General features: G+C 31.8%; 3 protein-coding genes across 6 annotated transcripts; all 3 read left to right on the forward strand.

The window, feature by feature from the left end:
- Positions 1-264: 264 nt before the first annotated feature.
- LOC137823401 (KH domain-containing protein At3g08620-like) lies at positions 265-4,357 on the forward strand. Of its 2 annotated transcripts, none has more exons than XM_068628515.1 (8): positions 265-706; positions 807-1,007; positions 1,154-1,242; positions 2,080-2,231; positions 2,879-2,995; positions 3,104-3,220; positions 3,377-3,520; positions 3,955-4,357. In XM_068628515.1, coding segments are annotated over exons 1-8 (969 nt in total). In that variant the 5' UTR covers positions 265-704; the 3' UTR covers positions 4,102-4,357. The 2 variants fall into 2 exon arrangements, with proteins under 2 accessions (XP_068484616.1, XP_068484617.1); XM_068628516.1 differs by having other exon boundaries at positions 601-694.
- Positions 4,358-6,636: 2,279 nt separating this feature from the next.
- LOC137823402 (cytochrome b-c1 complex subunit 8-like) lies at positions 6,637-10,867 on the forward strand. Of its 3 annotated transcripts, none has more exons than XM_068628518.1 (3): positions 6,637-6,765; positions 6,913-7,095; positions 10,586-10,867. In XM_068628518.1, exons 2-3 carry the CDS (start codon positions 6,926-6,928, stop codon positions 10,632-10,634), a joined length of 219 nt encoding a protein of 72 aa, XP_068484619.1. In that variant the 5' UTR covers positions 6,637-6,765; positions 6,913-6,925; the 3' UTR covers positions 10,635-10,867. The 3 variants fall into 3 exon arrangements, with proteins under 3 accessions (XP_068484619.1, XP_068484620.1, XP_068484618.1); XM_068628519.1 differs by having other exon boundaries at positions 6,762-6,835; XM_068628517.1 differs by lacking the exons at positions 6,637-6,765; positions 10,586-10,867 and adding an exon at positions 9,385-9,539 and having other exon boundaries at positions 6,842-7,095.
- Positions 10,868-13,519: 2,652 nt separating this feature from the next.
- On the forward strand, positions 13,520-17,521 carry LOC137827019 (metal tolerance protein 4-like). Its single transcript, XM_068633208.1, has 7 exons — positions 13,520-14,057; positions 14,508-14,677; positions 14,952-15,150; positions 15,691-15,869; positions 15,961-16,111; positions 16,363-16,493; positions 17,118-17,521. The coding sequence occupies exons 1-7, from the start codon at positions 13,877-13,879 to the stop codon at positions 17,295-17,297; spliced, it is 1,191 nt and encodes a 396-aa protein (XP_068489309.1). The 5' UTR covers positions 13,520-13,876; the 3' UTR covers positions 17,298-17,521.
- The last annotated feature ends 2,964 nt before the right edge of the window (positions 17,522-20,485 follow it).

Genomic DNA, 20,485 nt, shown 5'->3' on the forward strand with positions numbered 1-20,485 from the left:
TGGAAGTGATTGACCAATAGTAAGTATAAGAAGAGTGAAACATGAGATAATTGGTTTGAAATAGTAGTGGTGATCATGATCTGGTGCCATTGACCCACACAGATAACCCTACTCTGCTGCTATCTTTGCTAGCTTCTTCTTTGTTACTGATTCAACCTAATCAATCTCCACGCACCCGTATTGGAGCGTGCGTGCATGAATGCTTCACCATTTCAATCATTGCTTTGCCATTTTAATTACCATTCTCCACCTCACAACTCTCATGGTCACATCACCCAACCAAAGACCTTTTGCCTTTTTCCAAAATGTAGTGAAGATTCAAGTCCTTTCATATCTTTTTTTACCACCTTCTATCTCTTCATTCAAAAGTTATTCATTAGTAAAAGTAAATACCTTAGGTTCTTTAGAAAAGGAACATTTTTCATTGAAGGAAATGCGTTATTGATATAAAGTTTTAGATGATCAGAAATTATTGTTGAAATTAAGTGTATCTTTTTATCATTCATTTCAAATTATTATGGGATAAATGTGTTAACATCTATCCGTTTGTTAAGAAAAACATACATACAATGATCCAACACTGCAAATGCAACACAAGTCAACAAAACAACAATTAAAACACACCATGAGAGGGATAGATGGATAGATTGAGAGAAACCCTTTAACTCTTGCTTTTACTACTGAGCAACAGAAGGTGGCCCTCCATGTATATTTCTAGTTTTTGTACCTTTCCTTCTTCCATTACTATCTTCTCTTCTTCTCTTTCAAACATAAATAAGTGAGGTGCTTCTGTATTTTTCTGATAGGATCTATGAGGCCAAATCCCATCTCAATCAACCCTTTATTCTCCCTTACAACCTTGAATTTTCTTTAGTCCTTCTGTGCAATATTGCTGTCCTTATTCTTCAAGAATTGATGTCTGGTTTGTATAATCAGATTTCCTCACCTTCAACAGCAAGGGCCAGTTCTCCAAACATAAACATGAGAAGCAGTTTTGATGTTGAAAGGTATATCAATTGAGGGGTGTTTCTTCTTCTGTTATTTATTGTGGAAATTTTGATTTTTTCGGTACCTATGTTCTATGCATAGTATATATCTGGAATGAGCTCTTCAATTAACTTCTGGATGCATGTTCTTATTCACGTTTTTATAGTCAGTACTTAACGGAGCTGCTAGCAGAACACCAGAAGCTTGGACCTTTCATGCAAGTCTTACCCTTGTGTACCAGGCTCTTAAATCAAGGTTTGTTATTCTAAATCTATGAGTCATAGTTTTAAATTGAGGTTGTGATTACGGTTTTGTTGCGATCCTTGTTATTGTGGGGAATACCAGAAAAAAATTGGATGATGCGGTCTTAATTGCGGTTGCAAATAGTAAATTACCTTGATGTTGCGACCAAAATTGCGATCATAGACTGTTTCTTAAAACCTTCCAAGGTTTCTGTTGTCCAGAATTTCTTCCTTTTGTTGTTCCATTGATTGCAACTGACCTCTTGTTTCAGGTGAATTTGGCTAGTCTCTAAAAACCCAGTTTTCTCGTTAGATGGACTAGTGTTTCATTTTCCTTTTGTAACTCCTTCAAATTGCACTGAATTGTCAAGTTATGACCTTTTCACCGGATTGAAGTATATAAGGATTTTATTTCAATTTACTGGTTGATTGATACTTAGCTCTGTTATCACTAATAATTCCTAAGGGAATTAGAAGTCTATATTGTTGAACAAAATACATGTAACTTGAAAACAGATTGGTCTAATAGACAGAAACCTAATTGAAGTTTGCTATAGTATACCATGTTGAAGTTTGCTCTGCTCATCTATATATTTGACCAATCTCTATTGTGTTTTAAACTATGAACAGAATGTTTAGTTGAATTGAAGACACTCCACTATAGTAAAAGAAATAAATTAGGCGTATTCTTTTGAATGATTAGAGCAAGCTTTTACTATTAATGCTTGCTAAAGCATTTTTGTTTTTATAACCATGGTTTGAATTGTATGTGTTCGCTAGTACAGTACTACTCCTTCGTGTTCGTATTTGAAAACTTACATTCTTATATCCAATGTAACTTCATTATCAGAGATTTTAAGGGTTTCTGGAAAGAATGGATTGATGCAGAATCAAGGATTCAGTGACTATGATAGAGTGCAGTTCGGAAGCCCCAAACCCAACCTTATGCCTTCTTTAGACATACAACCAAATTTTACAGGATGGAACAGCATGTCACATGAAGTAAGTGTTTTAATTTTCTGTTTTGTTCTTGTTTTATTGATCATCCTCCAGTACTCTTTTCTGTTTAGTTCCTATTTGTTCTTGCTTCATTGTTAACCTATAAGCTATCGTTGTATTGTAAAGAAAATATCTCTCTAAGCCTATTACAACTTCAGGTACTTAGATTCTTAAGTTATCTATTTGTCGCAGTGTATAGGTGACAATAGTTGCAATATTATACAAAAAAACATTAATTTGTTTTCACCCTTTAACCAAGACTTTAAGCTTTTGGATTCATAACAAGGTATTAAATCCTTTGTAACCAAGTGGTCTTACTACCGCACTCTTTTAGTAAAATGTTTTAGTTTCAGTACAAGGAAGGTGAACCTATGCATTATCTATGCTCTTTCTTGCGTGAGGAGGCATGTGAGTTCATCTAGCAGCTAAAACTTTTGTAGTTGCTAATTTACGACATGAATTTTGTCAATATTTGTGAAACTAGCGTTGGTTTCTTAATCCGTTTCAGTTGAAACAGAGCAGCTAAAACTTAATTTCTTTCCATCGAGTATCACTATCCCTCTTCCATTTTGTTTATCCTTTCTTCTTTTTTCTCTTTTTATCCTCTGGTCATTTCATTTGCTAAGAGGTTATGTTGAATCTTACATCAGGGGTTAGCTGGAGTTCAGGGACTAAACGTAGATTGGCAAGCAGCATCAGGTGTACCAGGCTCTAACATTGTGAAGAGGATATTGCGCCTGGATATTGCTAATGATAGCTATCCAAATGTAAGAAGAAAAATGTAGAACATTTTAGTGCATTTTTCTGTAACATGTTCTATTAGTTTTATGGTGTTCTACTCAGAATTGAGTCACTAAGCTTAGCTTAAATTTCAGTTCAATTTTGTTGGACGGCTTCTTGGCCCTAGGGGTAATTCACTGAAGCGAGTGGAGGCTACCACAGGTTGCCGTGTATATATCAGAGGAAAAGGTTCAATAAAAGAACTTGATAAGGTGTCATCTCTTTCAAAGTTTTTCAAGTTGCAGCTTCTCCAATCCCAATTTATTGTCACAGTTGCTTTTCCTTTCAATTTTTAGATAGTTTTTTTGTGTGTTTTTCTTCACTAATATTGTTTTAATTGTAACTGTCTACCTTTTTATGATAAAAAGGAAGAGTTGTTAAGGGGAAGACCGGGCTATGAGCACTTAAATGAGCCACTGCACATTTTGATTGAGGCTGAATTACCTGTAAATATTGTTGACATAAGGCTGAGGCAAGCACAGGAGATCATAGAAGAGCTACTTAAACCCATGGTATCTCTTTACTGTTTTAACTTTAATGCTGAACTCAGAATTTTACTTAACAATTACATATTTTGTCTCAACTTTTCTACCTAGACATTTATTTTATGCAAGGAGTTATCAATTATATGGCACTGTTATCGTTTATTGTAGTAGCAACAAGTACTCGGATTTAAAAATAAGAAAAGATTTTTCAGGTCATCTGAAAACTTCATTTCCTTTTTAAAAGTTCTGTTTTAGTTATTATTCTGTAAATCAATCCACTAAAAGGGTTTATATGCTAATAAATTAGCTGTACCATACAGAGATAAATATGTAGAAAAGTGGGTTTTCTTTGCAGCAAAATGTTCCATGAGTCAAGCTGCAAATCACTTACCGAAGTGAGATTAAGGGTAAAGTGTGTGTTGTATAGAAGTACCTCTTATTCTCCTCCATTTCATGTGCAGGATGAGTCACAGGACCTTTACAAAAGGCAACAACTAAGAGAACTTGCTATGCTGAATTCCAATTTTAGAGAAGAGAGTCCTCAACTCAGTGGCAGTCCCTCCACATTCACCTCCAATGAAATGAAACGGGCCAAAACAGACCAATAGTGTGTCTACATTGCCAAATGTGTCATCTCCTGCATGTAAATTCTGTGAAGCAGCAACAAGAAAACTTCGCAAAAAGATGGAAACAAAACCGGGGTACATATTAAGTCACAATCAATTGCACCAATAGACATGTAAAACTAGGAAAAACTTCATTATTATATATTTTAACCGATTGATTAGTATATATATCTGCAATGTCTATAAACAGAACTCTGTTGAACTGATTATTATTATCATTACTATTATTGTTGGTTCATGATTGCATGAAAGAAGAGTTGATACAAGAGCAAGTACTTTTCTGAGCACAGTAACAGTGTTCTGTTATGTAAGCCATATATCTTAAGGATGATATGATGTGTATTGTTGGTGGGGTCTCTGAGGTTAATGCAGTAGACGTGGACGCTGTTGTCTGTAGCTATACTGAGCCAAACTGATCCTGTTTTGGCTTGACTTATTAACCATGTCCTTGTAAAGTGGAACTATTCTAGATTTCTACAACTCCATCGTGGGGCCATCATATCCCTATCCACCACCACATTCTTCATACTTATGCCAAACCACATCTTCTCATAAAAGTATTCAGTAGTCAAGGACTATCATCAAGTATTCATGGTTACAATAATACTTATAAAATATGTAATATTCATTCATGATTTAGACTATAATAATAATAAGTTATGGATTAAATACACAAATTGATTTTTATTTCTAGTCCATACTTTAGAGTAGGGGTGGCAAAGTGGGGCCTGCCGTGCGGGAAGGTCCGTGGCCCGCTGAAAAAAATGTGGAACGGGTTGCTTATTTCTACCCGCTGGCCCACTTAGGCTCGCCCCGCATAACCCACAGCTCGTGCGGGGCGGGTTGGTTTGCATAACTTTAAAATATATAAAACATGTAGTAATATTCATGATTTAAACTATAATAAGTTATGGATTAAGTACACAATAATAAGTTATGGATTAAGTACATGAAATTGATTTTTATTTCTAGTCCACACTTTGGAGTAGGGGTGACAAAGTGGGGCGGACCGTAGGGGAGGCCTGCGGCCTGCTGAAGAAAACGCGGGGCGAGTTGCTTATTTCAACCCGTTGGCCCGCTTAGGCCTGCCCCGCATAACTCGCAGTCCGTGCGGGCTAAGTGCGGGGCAGGACGGATTGATCTGCATAACTTTAAAATGTATAAAAAAAAATTTACACCCCTATATTTTCTTCATGTAGCCTTATATTTTACATTCCGAAATTTTTAATAACATCTTACTATGCATATTTCATGAAAATAATATTATGAGACCATTTATCTAATGCACCTAAATAAATAAAAAATCAATTTTTTATTAAAAATTATTATTTTTAATAAATATTTCTTATGCAGGCCAACCCTTGTGCGGGGCGGATTAAAAAAATCAGCCCGCGAATTCTCTGCAAAATGGGTCAACCCGACCCGCTTTTTGCAAGCCAAGTACGGGACAGGCCTATGCGGGACGGGCGAGCCTGCATTGCCACCCCTACTTTAGAGAAAATTATTGAAATTTATTTTTATCAGTACTATAATATAATATCTATGTTAATGATGAGTGAACATAAAATATTTTAACATCTTAATCCTTCAAATCCGTTTGATAGTTAAAAAGCTGGCAATAATAATTCTAATAATTTTGTTATTGTACAATAATGTCCAAAATTTAGACTACGAAAATTAATTTCACGTATAAATACAGGACAAAAATATATTTAATTCTATTATTATCTATTTATTTTGCTTAATAAATATAATATACAAATTTCAATCCTTTTAATTTTTTATTTTTATTATTATCATCCTCTCATTCTATTGAATTAATGGCAGTCCACTTAATCATCCTTATTCAAGATCTTGTTCAAAAAGATAGAGTTTAATACCATTCCCATCGTTGATAATGATTTCTTTACCAATCATCATATAAAATGAGCTTAAGGTCTGCTTTATAACTAAATAAGATCAATAATTAAGGTGAGTTGATGTATCATCATTGTTTTAGTATACTTTTTAGTTCTCCATGACTATGACAGCATTTTCTATTAAATGTATTCTGTTTTAGTTGTTTCATACACGAAACTCTGATTTCGAAAATAACAACAATAATTGAAAGGAATACCATCTTTTATAAGTTACAAAGAGCTATGGGTAAGATAAATATTTGCGTATTTTTTTAAAGTAACCAAGCGATAAATATATATTTAATCAAATATTAAGTTGATATTATTATTGATTTTTTTTCTTTATAGCATATTGTTTACGAAAGCTAGAACAATAAAAGTAAATTACCTCTAAGCAAAATATCACTTGTCTATAATTTAAAACAAGCATTCTAATAATAATCTTTTTGAATTAAAATGAAGCTAAATTACAATAATTAAGTAACTTGAAATTGTTCACTATTTATAATATACTACCTTTAAATATAAAATACCACATACAAAATTGATAATTTGTTGAAAATTCAATCAAAAGTAATGATTTAACTCAACATGAATTAATAAAGCAAATAGAAAACATTTTAATTTATATTTTTTTTATAGAGAAGCTAAAAACACTTATATTATTAAATTAAAAACGAGGAAAGAAAACTGTGACACTTGTTCCACTGTTTTGTAGACGTGTGGAGGGTTTGAGCCAAGAAATCGGGTACGCAGTCTTATTGGACTGGACTGGGCACAGGGAGAAGATCCAATCCAATTCCAAATCCAATACGAGAGTGAATTCAATTTACAAATTAGGTTCCTATTTGGTTTCAGATTCTCATTCATTGATCTGTGTTGCGTGGTTGTGCAGTAGTTGTGAGAAGATGGGGAAACAAATTGTACCGGTGAAATCGGTGATCTACGCTCTGTCCCCTTTCCAGCAGAAGATAATGCCGGGTCTCTGGAAGGACTTGCCCACCAAGATTCATCACAAGGTCTCTGAGAATTGGATCAGCGCCACCCTCTTGCTCGGTCCCCTCGTCGGCACCTACGCGTAAGTCTCTCTCCCTCTCTTTCTCTCTCTGTGTGTTAGGGTTTCCCCCTTTTGTCTCATGATTATGTATTATATGTTTATCGTTGTGAATTCAATCGAGTGATGATGAACAGTTAAGCGTTTTGTTGTTGGTTTTGGACCGGAATTACTCGGTCCCCTCGTCGGCACCTGCACGTAACTTTCTCTTTCTATCTCTCTTTGTTAGGGTTTCCTCTTTATATGTTTTACGCGATGATTATGTATTATTTGTTTATCGTTGTGAGTTCAGTCGAATGACGATGAGCAGTTAAACATTTTGTTGTTGGTTTTGGATCTGAATTGGTCTCGAACCTTGCTGGAAGAAGGCGCTGTGTTCTGATTTGTCAGGGAACAGGAAACGAATCTGTTTCAATAAATCCTGAATTAGTAGGTGACGTGCGTAAAGAAGTTTGGCAAATCTGTTTTGGCATGTTTGATTTTGTATCTGAGCATGTCCTTGTGTTTGTGTGTGTGTCAATAAGAGTAAGCGTGTGATGCGATCTTCTGCTGAATTGGTCTTGTATTAGCATATTTTGTTATAATTAATTTGTCTGCATTTTTTTCCTCCATATTTTTGTCGGTGTTGTTTGGATATTAGTGGCTTTAGTTGTTGCAGACACCGTATTTGAAGCTTTAGTCAATTTTTTAACCACATCGTAGGGTTGGTGGTATTGAAATTGGAAGGAGAGGAATAGGATAAACACATAACCTAAAATTTTTCCCACTAATATTTAATTAACCTCAATGTACAATCTAATCATGATGGTTACTTGTATTAGTCATGAATATAAGATAAGTAAAACTAGAAGACATAGCCAAAACATCCACAAAACACAATCAAGACTCTGGATGCTTTCCGGAGGGTTAAAGATTGTAATTGTCTAGTATTTCTGGGCCTTTGTCCGTACATGTTAGTTGGTAAAAGTAAAAACTCAGTGGGTGCTTCAACAGAGTCAAAATATAGCCACACCCTCATCTCAGTGTAACATCCAGCCACCCTCATCTCAATGTAACATCCAGCCACCCTCATCTCAATGTAACATCCAGCCACCCTCATCTCTATGTAACATCCAGCCAGCCACCCACTAGTCGGTGACTTGGATGCAGGGCAGAGAGCCTTGATGGAGCCCTATTCACTACCAGCAACTTGGTCTGATTTTTCTTCTTTGGAAACTCCATTTGGCCAAGCATCGTTTTACACATTAGTCATGTAAACTCTGGTATGTGGATTTGAAGAGACAATTATTAACTTGAACACACAAATAATATCTTGCCTGGATCACCAGCTAAGTCCTTGACAGGACCTCATGGCAAATGTGGTATGGGAGTAGAGATAGCCCCAAGATTTTCCTAAGACCAGGCACTCATAATACTCCTTCTGGTCCTTGATACAAGACATCATTTAGAAGATATTGATGGTCCTTTCTATAAGGCATTTTATGATTTCTAGGAAGCATTGAATATACTCTCTCTCTCTCTCTCTCTCTATTTTGCCGATATTTATTAAGTGGTGCATAGTGCTTTCCAACTGAAATGTATTTACATCACTCACAACAAGTCAGTAACCAACCAACTTATTTTAATTGTTTGCTCAGCCAGCCCTGCCACTTAAATGGCAGCGTGTCTAGATCATGGTAGTTGAATCGAGATACAAGTAGTGTATTGGAGAGCTGATCTTCTGAATTGTGAATCGTTTCGTGTCGTGAATTGTAAGATTCATAAATATTAAAAGATTTAACGTATAATTAAATATATAAGCTATGTAAACATGCAAATATGCAATTATCATAGTCATTCATATTTCATCGTCTTCCTCTCCAACATCTACATCACTCAAATCATCTTCATCTTCTATTAAAAGTTCTTCTTCAATGTCTTCCTCATCTCCTATGGTTTTTCCATTTTTATTGGTCTTTGTATTTAAATTTCTAGGACCTATATTAGCAAAAGAAAAACAAATAAATTTGAATTAGTTATAGTTTGCTGAACTTTCAAGTTCTAAGTAGTAGAAGTTCTAAATAAAAATAATTACTTCTTCCTTTTTTTTTTACTTGGAGCTCCCTCTTCAACATCAAAACACTCATGTAATATCTGCCTCTCTTTTTGTTTTTCTCATTTTGAAAAATCCAAGATAACAGAAAAAATCCCCCAGGACAGCAGAAAAAACCGAAGAGAAAAAAATCACTCTTTGTATTTTGCTCCACTCTCTTTTTTGCTCTTTGCGCTCCTACTTTCTGCTTCACTCTCTGTTTTCTACTCTCTTCACCGCAGGTCCAGTCATGCGCCTCCGACAACCACCACGCGTCCAGTCGTGCGCCTCCCACGTTCACGAGGCTGATGGTTGTCGCTGCTGGAGGAGAGGGGATGAGGTTCATGTAGCATAGGAGAAGAGATTTGCTTTTAAAATTAGGGTTTTTAAATCCCAATTTATTACACGTTACGAAATGATTCAGCGATTCGTCTTACAATTTGCACGATACAGTTGCGATATGGGAGCAAAAACGGTTATTCAATTGATTCGTATCGTGGGAAGCATGAACCATATCGTTTCGTGCGATTTCGTAAATCGCACAATACTTACTACCATGGTCTAGATTTATGAAAATTCCCCCATTTGAGTGATTTATAAGCTTTATTGACGTTGGTCTAATTTTAATCTGAGTCGGTGTGGAATAATTGAATTGAAGCTCCCACAGGAAAGTGCAATATTATGCAATGTTGAGGAGGATTGTAATCTTAACAACCCTGGTGCTATATGTTACTATTAGCAAAGCTGTTGTGCTGTTTTTTGTACATCACCTATAACCTATGAAAAAAACTGAGAAAGAAAAAAAAAAATTCTGGGTGGGTGGAATGAATAGGTTCATTCCAATTCATCCTATTTTAAAATTAATGTATGTCTTTTTATTCACTGCATTATATTCCCTTCCCTCAATTTGATGTTGCTCTCAGCATCCGTTCTGCAGTATCTATCTATTAAAAGTTCAACGAATGATGAGTAAACAAAATTTAACTAGATTTTTCATTTGGTATTGAACTGGAAATAGCCACCAATTCTATGGAGAGGTGGATTTGAAGCTGAGAAAATTGAAGCTGGATTAGTTTATTTATAATATAGAAAATTACTGTTTAGTAACTTCTCTAATAAGTGTTTAGTGAATGTTTTTCAAACAATTGCGGAAAGTTAGTGTAATGTAATAGTGGTGACAAATAATGTTTTTAAACAATTAAGGAATGTTAATGTATGGCTAGAATAAGCAAGCAATGTATGTGTGTAATTTGACAAAATTCAAAGAGTAGTGTTAGTATAACTTACTCATATATAATATATCCTGTCATGAATCTCTAACTGCATTTCATGTTGATAACTTCAACATCTTGAGTGATTCACTTCTCCATTAGCTAAGTAGCTTTGATTGACCATCAATATCTCTGATGCTGGTATGTCTAATATGGTTTTGGATTGATGCAGGTATGTTCAGAACTACCTGGAACACGAGAAGCTGTCTCACAGGTATTGAGTTTTGCAAGAGCTGATTGGATAAGCTTCAAGTTTGTCGCCTTGCTCTTGTTTAGGCTCCTAATAATGTGACACAAACTTGCTCTTACCCTTTGGTTTTGATATGTCTCGAGTTTTGAGCCTAACTTTCAGTGTTTATTGATGGTATATTTCATTTTCCTATTCTATATTACTTCATACTTTAAAAGACAATTTACGTGTTTTGTCAATAATTCCAGAATTAGTTTGTTGTAATGGACGAGTTACTTATATATTTTTTTTTAATTCAAACAATCATGCTTAAATACTCGCTAATTTTTTATGCGTATTATGAGCTGCTTGTCTGGTATCAGCATGGGCCTTTTTAACTTAATATTTTGCTAGAAAATAGTCATAAATCAATGATAAAAAATTGTAGTTTTCTAACTCTGCATCATTAAAATGTGATAGCTGGTTCCTTACAATGCGTGACAATTACAATTCGTTTTGTAATTTCTCTAATTTCTAATTTATTGAGTGGGTCTACTTTAAACGATGCAAATCTGAATTGGGCAGTTGTTAGCATTTCATTTTGGGGACTAATGGATATTTATATTATTAAGTGGGGTCTTGAACTAGTTGGTTCTACTACTATTTGCCCGATCTTATTAGTGCAAAATATGAGATTGTGTTCAACAATAGAGTTGAAAGAGATTGAGAAAAATATCTCATCAATAAACATGACATCAGCACTTATACAGACAGTTAGAGAATTTCTTTACTTAGAAAAAAAAAACACTTAACCCGTTAACCATGTAGACATCCTAATTTAAGTTTATTTTAATTGATTTTCTTACTTTATCACTTTTACAAATGGATATTTAAACCTTAATTTTGTTCCAGTTATCTCTAAATTTTCTTGTTTTTGGTATATATACACTTAGAATTTTAGTTTTATCTTAATACTTAAAACTTATCCAACTTTTATAGATGAAATTGTCTCATTAATTTTAAATTAAATTAAATTCGAAATTCTTGAATCAAAATTTGAATTTGGATATTGTTGATACTTCTAATTTAGGATGTGTAGATTCTAAATCTTATTCTTTAAATTATCAAAATAATTTTTAAGAGATAGCACTATCATATAATTAAAAAATTAAATCAAAGTAAAAGATTTTTTCATATACAACTAAGTACTATTCTCAACTAAAAAATATTTGTACAAATCAAATAGATTCTCAATTAAAAACGATCGACGTTTGTTATAAAGGATTTAACTCTAATGTATTAGAAAATATATTTATAAAAAGATTGATAAGTTTTAAGGATTAATTAAAATAAAATTCGAATCTATTTATGAAAACAAGTTTAAAGATCGATTGGGATAAAAGTTAAAGCTAAAAATTTGTAAATGAAATTAAATTTGAGGATTAGTTAAAGTAAAACTAAAAGTTAAGGTCTATAGTTGTAAACAGAGTAAATTTTAACGAGATTAACTACTCTTCTTTCATATATTTTTTTTCAGCCAAAGAAATTTCAATCCGAAGGAAAAGGGAATTTGTCTATTTTAAGATGAAGGAATGTACTTAAATAATGTTATTATTATTGATTGAAAATTTGATGATTAATATTGTAATATATTCCAAAAACACATGAGTGACATTTTACCTTATTATAATCTTAGGACGTAAATTTTTAAACAAAAATAGTAGATTTTTATTGTTGGACGAAAAAAATAAACGAAAATATAAGAAACGAAAACCTAAACAAGATGTTGAGAGATTGAGGAACAAGCGTGGAATGGGAGTGAAAGTTGTGCATGTTTCTTTTCCTTTTCATTTACCATCATCCATCAATAAAAGTTATGTTTTATATTAGGACTAAAATTATAATATTAATATACAATAAAATGTGTAGACAATTAAACGAGATGACAAAATAAGATAACATTTACATCAATCGATGAATAGAAAAGTTAAACAATTAAAACTCAACTAAAAAAATATATAAAAAAATTAGTACTCAATAATATAGATCAAGAAAATTTAACAAGGACTCAATTAAAAATATCCAAATTTATCAAAGATTTCAAACTTAATTAAGTCTTTTTAAAATATTTTTTTAAAATTATTTATTTTTATTAAAAAATAGATGCTCTTTTCTACATCACCACCGTATTGGAATCATAATCATATCTTAACTAAAAATGAGAGGATAAAAACTAAAATATATTTTAAAAACTAAAAGTTCATTGATGTTTTTGAAATTGTTGAAACTTACAACTAAAAATCACTCTAAAAAAAAGCTTTAGTTGATAATTATTAATCCATATAATTTTCTAAAACGTACATTGTTATTTTAGAATTAAAAATAAATAAATTTAAGAAACAGAGAAGAAACAAAATGATGAATCTTCTTACCTAAAATTGAAAAGGACAAGTGGTAGGAGGTTTAAGTAATTTGTGCAAGGTTCTTCCTAGAGTTCCTTGTTGCTATCGTTGTAAACTAAAACCCTCAATTTTAAAAAGGGCATAAGACATTAAGTTCTTTAGGCTTATTGAAATTAAACTTCTTGAAATAAAGGGGAATAGATTGTTATTTTTATTTTTGAAACTACACTAGCCTCCACAGATACGTAGAGTAGTAACAGTTTAAATCTTTCAAGAAATTACTTCAATTCTGTTCTTCAAAAGGAGAAAAGTGTCGTCAATTTAATGATAGAATGATAAATTTGATGTCAATTTCTATGATTAAGGGTTTAAATTGATGTAACCTATGATTTGAAACAAAAAATCTAGTCAACTAAAAAAATGATTTTTAAGCGATAATCAATTACTCTTCATTTCGTCATCCGTTGTTAGGTTCAACTGCAACTTAAAAAAAGTTCAAATTATAAGTCAAACCTTCCAATTTTAATAGTTTACTGCAACCACAATTGCAAGACACCTTGCAGTGCCAACATGGGGCATGCAGCATTCAGCATTCAGCATTCAGCATGCTTGTTCCCGAGTGTCATTGTTAATTGGTCAAATGCCAAGTTTCTCCACTTTGACAAGCAAGAACTTGTATGAACCGCACCAAGAAGCAAGAAGGTTGGTTCTACAAGGGGTGTGTGATAATGTTAAAGTTACTTTTCTAACCAAAATCTAAAAAGCTGTAATCAAGTGTTCAATTTAACAGCAGAAACCTTGTTTATTATATGCCATTATGAGTTGTGTATAAATATTATTGGACATTGGTCCCTGATTGACCACTAGCACTAGTAGTACTAGCTCTGATTGAATGGATGAGAATTCGAGTTCTAGGCCACTACTTGGGAACCATAACCATGATGGGAACTCTTTTAATTCCCTTAGAACAACTTTCTTGTCCAAGCTTCCTGATAAGGTCCGTTTTTGCCTAGACTCTGAGTCTTCCTTTGAGTTAGATCATCATTTCTCCAACACCACTCAGTTAACTCAAGGTATCTCTCTGGGAATATTGGACTTATTAGATAAATATGATCTCATATAATATTTTAGATTTTTACTTGTAACTATTTTTTCAGTTGTAACTGCTCTATCAATTATAATTGTTATGGTTGATGGCTTAGTGTTTTAAGCATACATTGAAAACAACATTTTGGTAGATTCAATGTTGTGGTGATTCTCAATTGGATTATGGAATGTACTTTTTATATCATGTTCGTAAAATTAATCATATCAACAATTGCAAGAAAGCTGTATTTTCATCCAATAATTACTGCTTTGTTGAATTATGTGTTCTGAAAGAGAAAATCATAAATGTTTTGTTTACTTGATTGAAGAAATTTAATTTCAGGCTGCTTGATTGCTTTACTGTCATAGAGCCATGATCTGTGTCGAAAGCATAAAGTTTTCTTTTCTTTTGAAGTGATACATTTCTTTATTTATAGGAGAGAAAGAATATTATGAAAGACAATTTGCTACTCTGAAGTCATTTGAAGAAGTTGACTCCATAGTAACATTGGACTGCACTGATGTAGAAGACATTGAAAAACAAGCTCAACATGAACGAGCAATGAAGATTTCTAATTATGCAAATGCGGCTTTATTGGCATTGAAGGTGATATATTAATAAGATGTATCTGTTCATTTATTCATGAAACTTCGAGTAGTTGTTCTGAATAGATAAGGCGTGCTGTTAATTTCTTTTGAAGCAGCCACTAATTAGTTCAGGTTCCATTAGTTATAAACCTATCTATCATCTGTTAATAAGCAGTTTCTGACAATTGATTACTTGAACTTGATTTAGTATAAGTTCTTTTAATGTTTGTTGTTTTATGTGACATAGTTGTCTCTACTGTCTGCTAAATAGCTTTATTCATACACACATCCAGATTTATGTGACTATAAGGAGTGGTTCAATAGCTGTTGCAGCATCAACATTGGATTCTCTGCTTGACTTCATGGCTGGTGGCATACTTTGGTTCACACACCTTGCAATGAAGAATATAAATATGTATAAATATCCAATTGGAAAGTTGAGGGTGCAACCAGTTGGAATAGTTATCTTTGCAGCAATCATGGCGACTCTTGGTGAGTTGAATTGATTTGACCAATTCCTTGCTTCCAAACGGTTCATTTATAAATGTTTATGTAATGTCATTATCTAAAATATTTCCTTCTCCATGCATGTTCATGCAACAAAGTTGTTTGTGTTTCAATCATTTAATGTTTTCATCAACATTTCATTTTCTCTTTTTCTTTTGATGAGGATGCCGGATGCAGATTACAAATGATGACCTCATGCAAAACTTTCTCATCTTGCAACTTCTAAATTCAATTTTGATAAACAAAGTACCACAAGATTAATTAAAATACTGACAAAGACACATTCCATGCCTCATTTTTCTGAGCTATTGCTGATATGCATGGAATCTGGCTAGTTGAAAGTTCTATTGTTGTTAGTAAACTTAAAGGTCATACTGGAATCTGAGAACATCAACCTAATTTTGTAAGATATCCTAGAAAATATAGTAATGTTTCCAGATTATATTAGAGAGCTTGCACATGTCCAGGCACAGATTCATTTGGACACAGGAAATAGAAAATTACATGTAATCCATTTCGCTACAGGCTTTCAGGTACTAATCACAGCTGTAGAACAACTGATAGAAAACAGTCCTCCTGAGAAGATGTCTAATGATCAACTAGTATGGTTGTACTCCGTTATGATATTTGCAACATTGGTGAAGCTTGCACTCTGGCTTTATTGTAGAAGCTCAGGAAACAAAATTGTCCGTGCCTATGCAGATGTATGTGCCCTTCTCTTTTGATAACAAACTGCTCAATGAATAATGAATGAAATCAAGAGGTTGTTAACATCTTACAAATGCCAACTTGCAGGATCACCACTTTGATGTTGTAACAAATGTGATTGGATTAGTTGCAGCTGTTCTTGGTGATAAATTTTACTGGTGGATTGACCCGGTTGGTGCTATTCTACTTTCAATTTACACTATTACAAATTGGTCTGGCACTGTGATGGAAAATGCAGGTAAAACTTAGACGTAGTTCTTGAAGTATTTTTGCTTTGGTGTTGTTCCTTAACCAGAACTGAGTTTTGTTTCAATAACTTGTGCTATCTATAATAAAAACTTCTATTAAAGAATTGAGATTGAAATTTTGTTAGAGATCACTGAAGGAACTGCAACAAAATTGTCCTTTTTGTTAATATATAGAAAAGTAAACATGAATGGTTATATGCAACATTATTTAGTGGAGGTTTTCATTTTGTTAAATTTGCAGTTTCACTAGTGGGACAATCTGCATCTCCTGAAGTTCTGCAGAAGCTGACATATCTTGTCCTAATGCACTCTCATATTAGACGCATTGACACTGTCCGCGCCTACACATTTGGTGCTCTATATTTTGTGGAGGTATATATACATATAAAGTTAAACTCCAGCAGTATTAAATATTACACTGTTATCTTAATGCTAACATTGTTATGAGTGGATTTGGATTTGATTTCCTTAAAGTCTTAAATCTGAGTTTGTGTAAGAAAATATATGACTTGAATGAAAGATTATTAAAAATGATCAATTACATTTTGTAGTCATTAACAAAATTTAACTTTAAGATTAGAACCTTAATTTAACTTTGTAATGATAGATTACATATACAAGACTAACCTTAATTCCCCATCACTTCCTCTTAGTAATATTAATTTCAGGCAAATTGTTTCTGTTCACTTTTCATACTCCATGAGAAATACATTGCAGACCTTTTCAGGGCAATGTTTCTCCCTTTTTCTTTATTACAGCAAAATCAGATCAGTTCCATTTCAACAATATTGTGAATACAGACATCATAAGAAAAGAAAAATCCTGAGGGCCATGGTTCTCATTTCTTCTAGTTTCTTCTATGTATATAACACAAGGGGGGTGTGCAGAGTAGAAGCTAAGGCATAGAATTTAGTATCATCAAAAGGGTTTCTCTTCAAAGTTCTGAAAGAAGGGGACAGAGAAAAGATGTTATAATCTTTGTTCTATTGGTTTCAGGTTGACATTGAACTGCCGGAGGATTTACCCTTAAAAGAAGCACATGCCATTGGAGAGAGCCTTCAGATAAAGCTAGAGAAACTTCCAGAAGTTGAGAGGGCATTTGTTCATCTAGACTTCGAATGTGATCACAAACCAGAACACTCGGTTCTTAGCAAACTTCCGGACACCCAGCCTTAAGTACATTTGAAGACCATGAACAAAACAAGTGTAAACTTTTCAAGTTTAACTTTCATTTATGATATGAAAACAAGGAATAAAAGATCAACATACACTTGTATGTTTCTATGAAAATCTCCAATTATATCTCACATGACAGTAAAACAAGACAAACATATTGTTGACACATTATTATCTATATCTATATATATAATCAATAAAACAAAGACATTAGTCCTTCAAAAGTCTAAGCTTCTTGAACTTCTATCATTAAGTAATGTAAGTAATTTAACACATTATTACCCATTCTTGTAAACTGTGTTTAGTAAGACAAAAAAAACTATTAACTTATTTGAGTAAGTTATAAATTAATTTGACCAACACAACAATATTTAGTAAGTACCAAAGTAGCTTATTTTAGGAGCTACTAGCTTAGAAGCTCCAAGTTTCTTCAACAAGCTTGTAGCTTATCTCTATGAATAAGTAGAAGTAACTTATAACTTTGTAACTTATGAATTAAAAACTATTTATCAATAGAAACTAATTTAGATATTAATAATTTTTTTAGTCTTTCAAATAATATTTAATTTAGTCAATATAGTAACTAATTATTTTTTATCTTTAAAATTGATTTTTATTTAATAATTTTTTAGATAACAATGAAAGAAGATATTGAGACTAGAATTCACCTATTCCATTCTTCTGCACTCTCTTGACCATATATATTTATTCAGTGTTAATAAAGGTTCAAAGATCCTTCTCCATCAATTTTTTGAATTTTGAAATTCTAAAGATTCTATTTCATTTGATTCCTCAACTCATCATAATAAAATTGCATTAAGCTCAAAACTAGATTCAACTAATAATTTCAAATCTAATTCTAGAACTAAAAAAATTAGATGATTTGATTCAAACTAGATTTAAGATTTGTTTTCCAACTTCAAACTAAATTAATAGATGAGTGATCATTGACAATGAATAAAATATATAATATATATAAATCAGAAGTAATACAAAAGGATTGGTAGATTACATTAAATCCCGTTCCAAAGGAGGTTTAGCCTAAATGGGTGGTCCGATAAGTTCTAGATGACTCTGATATAACATCAGGAAATGAACTTTAAGTCTAATTTAATTTTATAAAATCGACTTATAATGTGAAGTTTACATCTACTTATATACTATATTTTTATCTATAGTCGATGTGCGATTTCCAACACCTCATCCTCTATTTTCCCTCCTCTTCTCTACCTTCCAACCATTTATATGCTGGAAAATTAATAACCTTTATCTTAATCAGATTCGTTTATTTCAGGCAAACTTGTATTTGAGATGCTGAAGAACTTATTTTCGTTCTAACAAAACTACATTTGCTTGATCAATGAGGTTGAGAGTGAGGTTGTGGCTGTTTCCCCTCCAGTTTCACTCAAGCAAATTAAATAGCTTGATCGAATTTTACCCTGGAAAACTATTTTTTTCTCCATTGACAAACTTCTTTGACTTCTTTTTCTTCATTTTGTAACTTGTTCCTCATTTATGATATTAACTTCTACATACAAGTATATACAAAAATTAGTCTAAACCAAAAAAAAATATAACAAAAATGTACAATGATTGGTTTACTAAGTGTCCAATGAAGATCCTATTTTAAGTAAAAATCTTACTAATCAGTTAGTCAATAATAGAGTAGGTCACCAACTCTAATCCGGTATTATCTATTTTAAAAAAATGTATCGATGAAATTGACATTAAATTCTTCTAAAGAAATTATACGTAAAAATAAATATTATAGTCAGTTTAATTGTGCTACTTGTTTAGTGTGTATTTTTATAGTCATATAGAGGTTAACATTGATTAAATCGATTTTAACTTATATTACAAAATAGAATAGAGATAAACAAAAGAGAACAGATAAACAAAAGAGAACAGATGAACAAAAGAGTAAACTGAAGACAAAGGATATGAGAATGAATATCTTTTCTTTCTTGTTATTCAAATCAAAACAAATGGTCTGAATATATACAAGTAGTACACTCATTCTAGGTTTAACCGAGGAAAATAATCAATAATTAAATCCTAGAATCATAACACACAAGACAAAATAAAAATTATTCACCCCTATAAAGACAAACAACTGATCATTAGAAAAGACACCAAATTATTCTCCTTTATAAAGAGAAATAACTGATAATCAGAAAAAGACACCCAATTAATATTAGGATCCTTGTATAACTATAGTATCCGTATCCTTTAATAACTTAATAACTTAGAAATTTTTATGGTTGAAAGAAACTATAGAAGAGTTGAATATTATACAAAATGTGTCAATTCATATATTTAGTTGATTATGATGAATTAAATATAATGAGGTTATACTGTAATTTCCATGATTTTGAATCAAGATTGAGTTATAATGATCTAACTTTAAAATATGACTATTTTATAAATATACAAAATATATTATAGTAAGATGTCTCTATAAAGATTAGATGATCAATTAGTTAATATATGTAAATTGTTATCATCTAAACTCTTAAAATAAAAGTTGCTCTCAATACTATAATAAAATTATTAAATAAAACTAATTTTAAAAACAAACAATAGTTGATCATTATATTTTGACTAAATTAGATATTATTTTAGAAACTAAAATAATTATTCATATTTGAAGTAGTTTTTAAATTTTGTAAACTAATTTTTAAATTGATACCTAATTAGCTACCAATATTTTAACTATCAACTATTTTAGATTGATATTTAAAAACTTAGTAGGTAATTAGATATCTGTTAATCTATTAGATACAAATTTAAAAAAAAAACTAGTTTATAAATTTAGAAATTACTTTATTAATTTTTTTTAATTTATAAAATAATATCTAATCAATAGTAAAAGTATTATAATGATTTTCTATTTTTCGAAGAATTCTAAATATAGAATGATTTATATTCCTTAAGTAAATTGTATTATACATGTTTTTATATGTATATAATCTTTTATAGTTTAATTTATTTATTTCTCTCAATCTTTTTCTATGGTTAAGAAAACTCATCATAATTTATTAACACTAAGTAGTTTAAACAATTATAAACATAAAATTTTAATGCAAAATTACACAATTCTTTATTTATCATGTTTTATGAGTCAATGAGATTATTCTATGCTGTACTTGAAATCTAAGTATCACATACTTTTATATTTGAAGGATGAG

Source organism: Phaseolus vulgaris, chromosome 8 (genome assembly GCF_000499845.2).
Source record: "Phaseolus vulgaris cultivar G19833 chromosome 8, P. vulgaris v2.0, whole genome shotgun sequence".
Taxonomy (NCBI): Eukaryota; Viridiplantae; Streptophyta; class Magnoliopsida; order Fabales; family Fabaceae; genus Phaseolus; species Phaseolus vulgaris.